The sequence below is a fragment of the Equus quagga genome, chromosome 13 (genome assembly GCF_021613505.1).
Source record: "Equus quagga isolate Etosha38 chromosome 13, UCLA_HA_Equagga_1.0, whole genome shotgun sequence".
Lineage (NCBI taxonomy): Eukaryota > Metazoa > Chordata > Mammalia > Perissodactyla > Equidae > Equus > Equus quagga.
This window is the reverse complement of record NC_060279.1, coordinates 75,286,149-75,298,263: the sequence shown is the minus strand read 5'-3', so window position 1 is coordinate 75,298,263 and position 12,115 is coordinate 75,286,149. Positions and strand designations below refer to the sequence as shown.

Below are 12,115 nucleotides of genomic sequence, written 5' to 3'. Positions count from 1 at the left end.
CCCGCGGGCGTGCACGCCCCCTCAGACCTCCCCCTCCCATTGCACAACGCCCAGAACCGGGCTTTGCCCCAGAACATCCTCTTCCCGTCACACTCCGTCCACCATCATCCATCCATCCATCCACTGGTCCAAAGGGTTGGTTAGGGAGCACCCGCTAGGTGCTAGGCCCCGCACTAGACGCTTGGTTCCAATCATGGGCAAAACCGACCGGGTCCTTGGCCTCTGGGAGCTTACATCTGAGTGGGCGGAGCCAGATACTGGAATGATTCCCCAAATGAATGAGGCATTACAACTGAATTGCAATGAAGATGTGGCCCCTTGGGCCATAAGCCATTTGCCCTGGTGGCCATGTGGCCATGGAGGGGTCTGTGTCAGAAGAGGCTTCCTAGAGGAGATGAGCCCTATGCCGAGAGAGTGGAAGAAGAGGAGGAGTTGGAGAGAGGAGGGAAAGTGCCCTCAGCTGGAGACCAGCCTGTGCAAAGGCCCTGTGGCAGGTACAAGCCTGGTGAGGGACTGAAAGGAGACAGTGTGCTGGGATGGAGTGGGAGAGGGGCAGGGACTAGGCTGGAGGGGTAGGAGGGCTGTGGAAGGCTCTCCAGCAGCCCATTCCTCACACACACCCTCCTGCCACTTCTCTACACAGCTGTGCTCTCACCTGCTCCCACTCGGCTGCCTCCCACTTGGGACACCATCCTGCATCTCCCAACCCCCCAGCCCAAGGACTTCCTTCTACATGGCCCTGTGCCCACCCTCCCCCCAGCTCCCAGAGCAGGGCCCTGGGTCCTGGGCCCCTCCCCAAGCACAGAATCCTCAGACACATGAGTGGAGGCAGGCGCTGGTTTTATTTGGACTTGATTCTGGAAGGAGCCGGGCCTGGAGTCCTCCTGACTCCGTGCTCAGCTGGCCCTGGTGATCCCGGCTCCCGCTGGCAGCTTTCGCCCCACTCCTAGGTCTGGGCCTGCCCTGGCCTGCAGCCACTGTTCCCCCTGGGCCCCAGCTTGAGTGCGGGCAGCCTGGGTCCCCACTCCTCTTCGTTGGCGAGGCCTGTTGCACAGGCTCGTGGCCGCTCCTGTCTCCTGCCAGGAGAGGCCCCCTTCCCTCACTGGGGCGTCTTGGGATGGGCCCTGTGTCCACAGGGCTCTGGCGATCTCCCCTCCTTTTTTGGGCCTTGGTGTGAGGATCCCAGGCTGGGTGCTAGGGTGGCTTGCTGGCCTCCTTCCTCATCAGGGAGCTGGCCACGGCCAGGGCCCCACCCTGTACAAAGCGCACAAAGTTGTCCCCGGCCAGCGGCCCCATGGCGTACAGGCCCTCCTGCTGGGTGCTCTGGTAGGTGAAGGGGTCCACGTCGATGGGGTTCCTCTTGGCGCTCAGTGGCTGGTCAGGGTCCACGGTGAGGTCAGTGCCCGCCCCGGGGAGGAAGGAGAGGTTGGGGTGGGAGCCGATGAGGACTAAGACCAGGGAAACGCCGAAGACCTTCTGGAGGCCCTTGGGGTCCCGGAAGACGGCCTGGCGGTCCTCCTTGAAGAGCAGCAGCTGGTGCTCGGGGAGGCTGCGGTAGCCCTCGTAGGGGCTGGGGGACAGGATGGACTGCTCCCTCATCATCTGGTGCACCTTGTGGTACTCGGGGTACAGCATCTTGGGCAGCTGGTTGAACACCAGGCCGGGGTCGTCCACGGGCCGACGGAAGGCGTGGATGACAGGGATGTTGTAGTGGCGGGCATAGAGGACCGCGTCGGCCGCCGACAGCCCCGCGCCCACGATGAGGACAGGGTCCGAGGCCGGGGTCACCAGGCCTGCCCGTGTGGCCACCTCCAGGGCCGAGAGCTCATGGTGGACGAAGGGCAGGGCCTCCCCGGGGAGGCCCAGCCGGGCCGGGCTGTCGGACGTGCCCGTGGCCAGGACCACGTTGCGGGCGCACAGGGAGAAGGGCTGCTGACTCGGGTCCTCGGCGGTCAGGAAGCCGCTCACATGGAAGAGGGGGCTGGGGTCCTGGGCCCCGGAGCCGCTGGGCTCAGGGATCCCCCACTCCACGGCCGTGACCACGGCACCCGACACGAAGTTGGGGCCCAGGCCCTTCTTGATCACGTAATCCCTGTAGTAGTGGGCAATGTCCCCTGCCGTGGCCCGGCTGTTGCGAAGGCCTCTGGGGGGAAAAGACGCAGGAGGGTGAGTGTCAGAGAGTGGGCTGGGGTGTGGGGGGCCATCAGGTGGGCTGGGGGTGGACCAGGCTGGTGTCAGGCCCTGGAGGCGGACAGTGGCCGTGCCACCCACCCGCCGTAGGACTTGGCCACGTGGTTTAACCGCTCAGTCTCCTCTTCTGTAGAATGGGGCTAAGGGTACCTCAGCAGGGTGGGGTTCACAGTGTGGCCTGCAGAGCTAGACGGCCCGGGTTCAGATCCTGGCTCTGCCGTGGATGGGCTGTGTGCCTGAAACTCCCTATGCCTCAGTTTCCTCCTTTGCAATGTGGGGAGGATGATGGTGATGGTACCTACTTTGTGTGGTTGTGCAGAGGATGGGATGATGCTAGAAACAGAGGTGAGGATGGAACCTGTCGGCTAGCGAGTGACGTGTAAGAGTCGTAAGAATCGGCCACTGTTATTGCCTTGAAGGATTAAATGATATTCCACATAAATATGGTAGGATTCCATTTTTATGGAGTTGAGAAAGAGGCAAAATGAACCCATGGAGTTAGAGGTCGAGAGAGTGGTCACCTCTGGGGAGGAGGCGGGGGCGGTGGCTGGGAGGGAGGACAAGGCTCCTGGGGACAGGGCCTCTGCTTCCTGACCCCTGGTGGCTGGGACGCAGGCGTGTTCACTGCGAGACTTTCCACCCGCTGTAAGCCTGTGGGTTCTGTGCTTCCTGTACGTGGGCAATGCTTCAGTAAAGAAGTTGGTTAAAAAGTAACCCGAGCACAGCGCTTTGCTCACCCAGTAACAGCGGGAGGGTTTTATTATTGTAATTGTCACCACCACCCTCTCCGGGCCACTTTGCGCCAGGGCGCTGGTGGCTGACGACTCTGCCTCTCCTCAGCTCCTCCCTACGTCTAGCTGTGTGGCCTCAGGTCAGTGGCTTTCCCTAGCTGTGCACATATTGATAAGGATGAACTCAGTTAATGGGAATCCTGCGTGACACGCCCACACCACCAGTTGTCACGGGCTCAGACCACAGCCCCCCAAGGCCACTCCAGCCGGCCCAACTCATTAGTCTGCTACTGAAACTGGAACTCTGGAATTGATTTCTGTGGGTTTGTCGTTTCTCTTTCTCAGGTTTAGTAAAAACTGTTTTAAAGGGCTGTCCTGAGAAGCTGCTACGTAGGAGGTTATTTATATTAATGCACATTGGCAAGAATGAATGCCCCATGGCTGGGCCGTGGTTGGGGACTGTGGCCACACCACGAGGGCAGGGAACCCGTCTGTCCTGCATTTTGGCCCCGACAGGTAGGGGATTGTCAGTGGAGATGCTGGCCCTCCCTCGGGAATATTAGGCGGCTATGTAAAGGATGGTTTCGAGCTGTGTAGCCGCCACGTGCAATGCTATGACAACGTGTCCAATTTTAAGAATAGGATGTGAAAGGGTACGTCCACAAATGTAACTCAAATCCTGTCTGCGTGTCAGCAAACACATCACTAACAAGCCAGGATGTCTTCCTACCAAATCTGCAGGGACGAAAAGTCTGTGTCAAAGAGACAGGCAGTGAACCCTGGAGAGGTGGACACTGAGGTGGGTGGGGGTGACAGGCCCCCTGTCACGGCCCCCGAGGGCAGAGGAAACAGGGCCTCAAGTACAGGGGCAGACGCCACCCTGGTGGCATCGTCCGCCCTGGGGCACTTGGCAGCTTTAACACCTTGCGGCCCAGGATGAGCGGGACTGGGATTCGTTCGTTCAAGGATTCAGCCCCATCCCCAGGGTGGTGGGAGGCGTGCAGGGCGGTCACGATGGAGCAGGAAACACGATGAGGAGAAAAGATCCCGAGACAGGACAGCGACAGGTAGAAGAGGGGGTTGGGGCGACTTGTCTCCCCTCTCTGTTGTCTGTGTTGTGGTTATGTTTCTAATGCAAAAGCTTTTCAAAAGACAGAAGTGCATCCTATTTGCTCATGTAGAAGGAAAGAGATTGTTCCAGGCCTGGCTCAGAATAGCGGGAGGGGTGGCAGGGAGGCCAGAGGACTGGGGAGCCTGGGCCAGAGGCACGGGGCAGGGCGTGGGGGGCAGAGGCCAGCTGTCACCCCCTCCTTGGAGGCTGGGATGCTAGCGGGAGGCCAAGTTGGGGTCGTGTGGCAGGGGGAGGGAGCACTGGACTGGGAGTCCTGGGACGAGCCCCGTTCTGCTGCTCACTCCTCCTGTGGTCCTAGGCAAGTCCTTTCCCCACCTGAGCCTCAGTTTCCCCTCTGGAGTAAGAGGAAGGCACCCCAGATGAGCCCCGAAGCCCGTTCACCTCCGGTTGCTGGGCTCAACGTGGGGTGGGCCCGGGTCTTCCCTGCCCCCTGCCCTGGGCTTTCCGGGGTGCCGTACCTTCGCTTCCTGCGCATCCAGTCCTTGACCGGCAGGTCTGGGAGCCCCATCCACTGGCCTCGGCTCAGGGTCACCATGGAGCCTTCGATGGACTGTGTGTGAGACGAGTCCTTCGGTCCAGGCCTCTGCCGGCCCCCACCCGACTCGAGGCTTGGGGGCGTGGAGGCCTGAGAGACAGGGGAGGAGGGGGAGGGAGAGGAGGGGTGGGAGGGGAGGAGGGGCAGGCGAGAGGGGGGGGGAAAGGAAGAGTCTCAACTCCGGAGACTTCATGGAGATTTGGCCCAGATGCCTCGCACCCCTGCCAGCCCCCACTCACGTGCCAGGCTCCCCCGGGCAGGTTCCGGCCCAGGACCACGTGGGGGATGGCTCGCTCCTTCTGGTGCTTCCAGGTGAGGACGGACTCCATGTCTCCCCCAAAGTCAGTGTCTGGACGCAGAAGGGCGTCAAAGAGCAGGGCCACGGGGCTTTGGCACCGGCCTTCAAGGCCTTCGGACAGGTAATTCAGGTCCTGGGTTGGGGGGGGATGCAGGTCAGAGGGGCCACCAGGGAAATGCCCCCTGGTCCTGCATTCCCACCCTAATATCGGGGGGTGGAGGGGGGTCAGATGAGCTTGGGAAATGCTGCCTCTCGAAGGAGATGATGCCCAGCAGCACGTTAAAGGCTCTGACAAGGCCTGTAGCTGTCATTAACCTGTTTAATGTTGCCAATCCCAGCGTCTCTCAGACTCACTGGAGTAGGAACATTTTCTCTGCGTATTATAATGAGGAACTAGTGTCCTGTGGGAGGCATTTTGAAAAATGCCCATCTAGACAAAATGCCGGCTTACTTCCTCATCCCCGGCTTGTGGGTGGGAGCCTCGGAGGACGGTTGTGGCCTGAAGGGGGAGGTGGACAACGAGCGGCCTCCTGGGAGCCAGGGGCACAGAGGCAGGACTCGGAAGCGCTCTCAGGCAGGGGGCAGTGGGACTCAAATATCGAGGGCGGGGTTTCTCAACTTTGGCCCTGCTGACATTAGGGCCGGCTCCTTCTTTGCGGTGGGCGCTGTCCTGTATGTTGTAGGACGTTTAACAGCATCCCTGGCCTCGACCCTCTGAGCCGGAAGTACCCCCACTCCAGCTGTGACAACCGGCATTGTCGCCAAGTGGCCCCCGGAGAGCGAAGTCGTCCCCTGTTTAGAACACTGGTCCAGGGCTGGCGAGGCCAGCTGGGGTGTCACTGCTGCCTTGGGGTCTCTCACAACTTCCGAGGCTGATGTCGTGGCCTCTTCTGTTCCGTGATTGGTCTGGTGTCTAACAAATGGGTATTTTGGGTTTCACCCTGGGAGAGCTGGGGGAGTCTCGCGGGAGGGGTTGCCCCCCACGGAGCTGGGCCCACCTGGTCCAGGATGGAGACGCCAGGTGCCTCGGCGATCTTCCTCTGCAGCAGGGGGTGCGGGTGGACGGCGTCCGGCTTCACGTATGGGGTGTAGCCGGAGAGCAGGTAGGACAGACAGATGCCCGAGGGACCATTGCCTGGGGGGAGAGAGGGCGGGGTCAAAGGGCGGCGCTTTTAGGTGCAAGAGACCCGAGGGCTTTGGTCTTGATCTGACTTATTCATCGATTTGCTTTTCATTCATAAAGACGAAAATACATTTATTAAGCCCTTGGTGTGTGCTGGGCTCTGTGTATGATGACAGTCAATAACAAAGTCTCGAGCGATGGTTGGGTGCCCACTGTGTGCCGCTCCAGCAACGAGGAAGCAGGGGTCATCACTGCTGGTGTTTATGGAGTGCTGGCTGCGGGTCAAGCTTGGGGTCAAGGGATTTTGATAAAACCAAACAAGAAGAAGCTGACAGCTCTCCTGCTGAACCAGGCCTCTAGGAAGCCCAGAAGGGCATCCACTGTCCCCACTGAGCTCTCCTGATGACTTTAGTGAGGTACATGCTACTCTTTTTTTTTCTTTTATACTTGGAGGAAGCTGGGGCACAGAGCGGTTAAGTAACTTGCCTGTGGTCACACAGCAACACGACCGACATTCTCAGATCACTAGGAACTAGTCCCATCCTCCCAGAGCTGACAGTCCAGTCGCTCAGATGGGCAAGTAAAATATTATAATACAGATTGCTACATGCTCTCAGGGTTGAGCTCAGGGCCTGTGGGTGCTCAGGAGGGGTGCCACCTGGGGGGCCACCTGCCCCCAGGTCTGAACGAATTGCACCGCTCACCTGTGGCACTTGGGCAATAAACCTCGTGACATTGCCTCCATTCTTATCTGTCTTTCCCCTCGTCTTAGCTTGCGCTGTCCAGAACGTTCCCCATGCACAGGATAGCATGGGGACGAACCGTATGAAATCATGCTGGTCAGCCGTTTTTGATTTACAAGAATGGCCATTTCATGTGGTTCAGCCTGATGCTTGTCTCGAGGGAGGGGCCATCTGTCCCCTGCTTTTGTGGACCCGAAGACAGGACCCTAGGACCCTCACGTGGGCGCCTAGCGCGGGCGCAGGCTTAAGGTCAGTCGCCCCGTACTCTCGCTGGGCCGCCTCGGCAGATGCTTCTGTTCCTGCCTCGCGGGTCCTTGGAGGGATCACGTGGGACGACAGTTTCTAAATTGCTAAGCACAGCGCCGCGCACACAGCCAACACTCCGTGGCCACTTTTAAGGACGACAATTGTAAAGGAAGGCCGGCCTGGGCTCCTGACCTCCGACCCCAGGGACTCAGGGCAGCCCTGAGTGGCACTCACCGATGATGACCGCCGTGAGGGGCTCCGAGCTGCTGGTGCCAAGGTGGTCTTTCCCCCAGTTGCTCATGGCTGTGGCTGGCGGGGGGCACGGGGCTGGCAGCCGACCTGGAGGCAGAGGGGAGGGAGGACCACTCGGTGAGCCGTGGGTGTCATGCAGTCACTGCCAGCTACAGGGTGGCCTCCTGCGGCCCTCAGGGTGAAGTTCAAGGTCCTCCCTGAGGCAGAGCAGGATGCCACTCCCTCCCCCTTCTCCCCTCCTCACACGGCTCCAGGGCAAACCGACCCAACCCCTCTCCGGACCCCAGTTATGCGGGCGCCCCTGGCGCAGCCTGGTCGCCTCGTCTCTCGTCTCTCGGAGCCTCACTCGCTCTCCCCATCTCATCGACAGGCGGTAACAGTGCCCGGAGCTTATCATCCACCTTCCACGAGGCCTCCTCTGCCCAGCCCGGGGAGCCCTGCCCAGCACGGTGCGACGGCCATAGCCCCCACCCTGCAATCCAGCCGTCGGGGCTTCAGCGTAGCCCCGTGGACTTTGGAGCCATCACGTGGCCCTGGAGAGGTGCTTCCCTGCTGGGGACCGTGGGCCCCTCCCTGGACCTCTCTGGGTCCCAGTTTACTCATTTGTAAAGTGGGAGCAATAATTGTCTCTCGCCTGCAGGGACAAGAGGTAATGTCCGTGCAGTGCCTGCCTGCAGCCAGTCTGCCCCTGAGACGAGAGCAGAGCGCTCAGCCTGAGCGGGGGTGGGCTGGGCTGGAACAGGTGGGCCCGGTAAACCCAAGCCTGAGGGGCACGGTTTGGGGAAAATGCTTGTAAACCTGTCGTCTCTGGAGCACCGGCGCCCCCTGCTGGCCACAGGCTCAAATTGCTCACAGGGACCCAAACCAAGTTCTTAGAGCTGCTGGGGCCGGAGGAGAGTCCGGACCCACCTCCCCCACGTCCCCAAACCAGACCCACCTTCCCTGTGTCCCCCAAACCCCGCCAACAGGACCCCGGTCTCCCTCCCATCCAGCAGCCCTCTGTCCTGAGGATCATAAGGCAGCATCCACAGCATGGGCGAGGCATGGGTGGGCACTGAGCACTTACTATGTAGGGGCATCTGACACGGTTTTCCTCCTGTCCTCCTCACACTGACCCCGCGCGGAAGCACCTCCAGTGAATGTCGTCAGTTAGCCCCCTTGGCAGATGTGTGAACTGGGGCTCAGAGGGGGCGCACGGTTGCTCAGTGTCACACAGCTGACTTCAAACCCAACTTAACCAGTGCCAAGGCTGTCTGTGTGCACCATGCATGCCACTCGGCCTGTCCCGGGGAGACCCAGGGGGAATCACAGAGTCACACACTCACGGTAAAAGAGTGGGTGGGTGGGCACCGGGCTGGATCACCCAGAGCGGCCGTGATGGGGCCCAGAGTCACTGGCCTCCAGAATTCTTCCGGAGAAGGCAGAAATCTGGATTTTTATGTGAATTCTCTGATTTGGAAAAGTGGGCAACGAATTCACGTTGTTTTGAAAATCTTGAACAGGCAAAGCACACAGCCTGTGACGTGTGCAGAGCGACAGAAACACCAGTGTCCACTGCCGGACGGGTACTGAGCAGACGGACGAGAGACGACCACCCAGACAGGCTGGCGAGAGGACACAGGTGTCACTCGCACAGCAACAATGGACCTTCTGACAGCTCTTTACAGTTTGCGAGGAGCTTGCGCCTGAGAGGTGAGCCGTGTCACCTCCGTGTGGCAGGTGAGGAAAGGGAGGCTCAGAGGATGAAGGATGTCTCCCGTGTCACACGGCGGGCGTGGCATGTCAGGTTCCTTGAGAACAGCCTTCCTCCCCTCAGCTGGGGCCCGGCCCGCGACAGCCTCCCCTGCCGTCGGGGTGAGCCCCGTGCCCCCCGGCTTCTCCGTGAGGAGATAACAAGTGACATCGGGGACACACGGCCTTCTCCATGCTGGGTTCCCTGTGGGGCGGTGCTGTCTGCCTGGGGAGGGGACTTGGGGTGACACGGCTACCACTAATAATAATCACAACAACAGCGGGCAGTGACATCTCCATACTTCTGCGGAGTTGGCTGGGTGCCAGGCATGTTTGAAACCCTCTATACACATCCACTAATTTAATCTTCATTTAACGGGGTTATTATAAGTACGCTTCTAATCACTCCCGCTTTACAGATGGGGAAACTGAGGCCCAGCGGGCTTCTCACAGCCCTGTCCAGCTCGCACAGGCTGAGCAGGATTCCAGCCCAGGCTGGCCTGCTCCAGAGCCTTCTCCGTGCCCCTGAGCACATTGTGACGGCTGCCATGTGATAGGGTGTCAGCTCCCGCCAGGGGCCCTTCCTGGCTGGGCTGACAGTGTAGCATGTGTGTCCATCCCTGCTCACCCCCCAGCTCTGTCCTAGCGCTGGTGGTGGGGAGGGAGGCCAGGGTGCTGACGTTCCCAGCTGGCAGGGGACAGTTTCTCACTAACCGCCGGCGCTGGGTGTGCCTGGTGGCCCTGGGGGTGGGACTGTCCTTCCCAGAGCGCTTCCCCCCGCCTACAGCTGGTACCTTCAGATGGCCCGGGGCCCCCCTGCCTCGTCTTCGCTGTCCCCAGGAATGACAGCAATGGGGATGTATGTGATGCCTGGGCTAAAGGCTCCCCATGCACTAGCTCCTGTGCACTGGCAGCCCTCTCTACAGACAGGGAAACCGAGGCACTGGAGGGGAGGCCACACCCACAAGGTCACAGAGTCAGTGTGTGATGGGACTAGAATTTGATCCCTGGGGGCCGAGACTACCTGGACACCCCAGAATGCCCGACATGAGTGTGACAGGCTGCCTCCGGCTCCCTCGGAGCTCCCACCCCGGGCCGCGCCCTTCACGTCCCTGTCCCTTTGAATTCTCCCCCCACCCAGTGAGGAAGACACTGGTGGGAGCCTCGTTCACAGATGAGGACTCAGAAGCGATTTGCCGGAGGTGGGGGGCTTTGAGACTCCAAGGCCGGTGCTCCCTCCTGGAAGCTTCTGGATGCCACACCCATGAGGTCACCACTCAGAGGCCGACCTGAGAGGTCACTTCCTGTACCATGACACAGACATCTAAAGTCCTGAGAAGCTTGATGCTCCCCTAACCTCGAAACCACACACACTGTCTATTTACAACGGATGAGTTGAAAGTTTAACTATTTCCACTTCTTGTATGCTTTTTAGTTCTGTGGAGCTGGAATGGCCCAATGTATGATGTTAACTTTTTGTTTGAGTCCTTCTAGTTGAAGATGGCAAATGTCGACTGAAAAATGTTAACATCCACGTGATGTTAACATCCACAGAAGCGAATAAGCATAAAAGAAAGAGAAATCATTGTGCCTTCAAATGATGTTTCTTGGAAGTTGATAGCATGGAACTTGGGGGGGTTCCTAAAACCCGCAACTGTTCTAGGACCCGGGGACACTGGCGTCCCTGCATTTAGGGAGCACCTGGGGGCCCTCCGCTTACTGGACTCAGACCACCCCCTCCCCAGGTGGGTTTTCCTATCCCGGTTACACAGAGGGAGAAACCGAGGTCTGGAGAGAGGCAGTGACTTGCCCTGGAATGTCCGAGACCCGAGCCCGTGTGCACAAATCCTGCCCCTTGACACCTGTCAGAGGGTGGGTGAGTCCCCCCCGAGGAAAACAGCATGAGGATAATGTCACCAAGAAAGTGACGTGAGGCCGTGGCCGGGTGAGGATGTGGAGGCGCCCTGTGGGCCACAGTGCTACCTGCCAGCGGTCAGCGCTCACTGGTAGGGGAGCCCTCAGCCGCGCGTCCCCCCGGCTGCATCACCTTCCTCGGGAGCCTCCCTTCTGGGGCCCCAGGAGCTCCAAGGCTGCCCAGACTCCCTGGGGCCCACCCCTCCTTCTTAGCATCCCCGAGCCTTCCCTGAGAAGCCAAGACCCTGGGAGCCTTGGGGCAGAGGCCTGGCCGGGGCACCGGGGGGCTCTGCCTCACCGAGCAGGAGAGGTGGGACCCGGAGAGAAGCACCCGGAGAGAAACTGGCTGCGGGACCCAGTGGCCTCGGATGCCAGGCAGCTTGCCCGGGCCGGCCACACCTCTCTTTGCTGCCAACGGCAGTGTCACGTGGGCATGGGTGTGCTCCAACTGTGGGCAGCAGGGCAGCCGTGGGGCTGAGGGTGCCAGGCACCTGGAGATGAGCATGGCCGGGAGGCAGAGGAGGAACCTGGGGGTGGTGGCAGAATCACACCAGGCCACTCAGGACCATCTGGGGGGATCCCCCTGCCTGGCTCTGGGACCCTTCTGGCCACCCCTGCCCGGGACGTGCTACCGTCTCCCGCTCCTGGGGCCTTGCCCAGGCCACTCACCTGCCGGGCACGGGGTCTCAGGAGACCGGTGAGCCTGGCCTGGTCGGGCACTGGGAGGACCAGGGGTCGTGGTGCCTGCCGTGGGAGCGGGATGCCGAGTACCCTGTGGGGATCCGAGAGGCTGTGCAGGCCGGGGACGCGAGGGTATTTCACGGGCTGGGAAGAGGCGGGCAGCAGGCGGGGCCAGAAAAATCACTTTCATAAGCGTGAGTCAGCAGGGGCCTCTGGATGAATGAACTTGCCCTCCTGGTGGAGGGGGAGGGCGGTCACGCTGCACGCCGCTGCCCGGGCCAGCCTTAAAGGCGCCCCACTGGGCCGGCCCTGGGGCACAGCCCCCCTTGTCCCCCCCGCTGGGGCTCTGTCAGGGAAAAGGAACCAGGGCTCCTGAATGAGCCAACCCAGCCTTTTCCCCCAAGGGAGGAAGAGACAGCTTGGCCCAACGTACATACGAGGGGGCCCCTTTAAGTGGAGAGCATCTCTGTTCCCTCATCCATCAGGTCCCACAGGGCGTCTCCCCCCTTCTCCACCCCTCCCCCCCCCCCCCGATAAAA

General features: G+C 60.6%; 1 protein-coding gene across 1 annotated transcript; it reads right to left on the bottom strand.

Moving 5' to 3' along the window:
• Positions 1 to 823: 823 nt before the first annotated feature.
• Positions 824 to 11,722, bottom strand: OSGIN1 (oxidative stress induced growth inhibitor 1). Its single transcript, XM_046680426.1, has 6 exons — positions 11,565 to 11,722; positions 7,233 to 7,337; positions 5,885 to 6,021; positions 4,828 to 5,019; positions 4,512 to 4,603; positions 824 to 2,143 (listed from the first exon to the last, which is right to left on the bottom strand). Exons 2-6 carry the CDS (start codon positions 7,297 to 7,299, stop codon positions 1,195 to 1,197), a joined length of 1,437 nt encoding a protein of 478 aa, XP_046536382.1. The 5' UTR covers positions 7,300 to 7,337; positions 11,565 to 11,722; the 3' UTR covers positions 824 to 1,194.
• Positions 11,723 to 12,115: the final 393 nt, after the last annotated feature.

What these genes read in the sequence shown, in the direction of transcription:
- OSGIN1 (XM_046680426.1), bottom strand. Translation starts at nt 7,299, where the DNA reads ATGAGCAACTGGGGGAAAGACCACCTTGGCACCAGCAGCTCGGAGCCC. An exon ending in CCTCACGGCGGTCATCATCG is followed by an intron (nt 6,022 to 7,232) that starts GTGAGTGCCACT and finishes CTCTCCCCCCAG; the next exon opens with GCAATGGTCCCTCGGGCATC. An exon ending in TGCCCGGGGGAGCCTGGCAC is followed by an intron (nt 4,604 to 4,827) that starts GTGAGTGGGGGC and finishes TCTCACACACAG; the next exon opens with TCCATCGAAGGCTCCATGGT.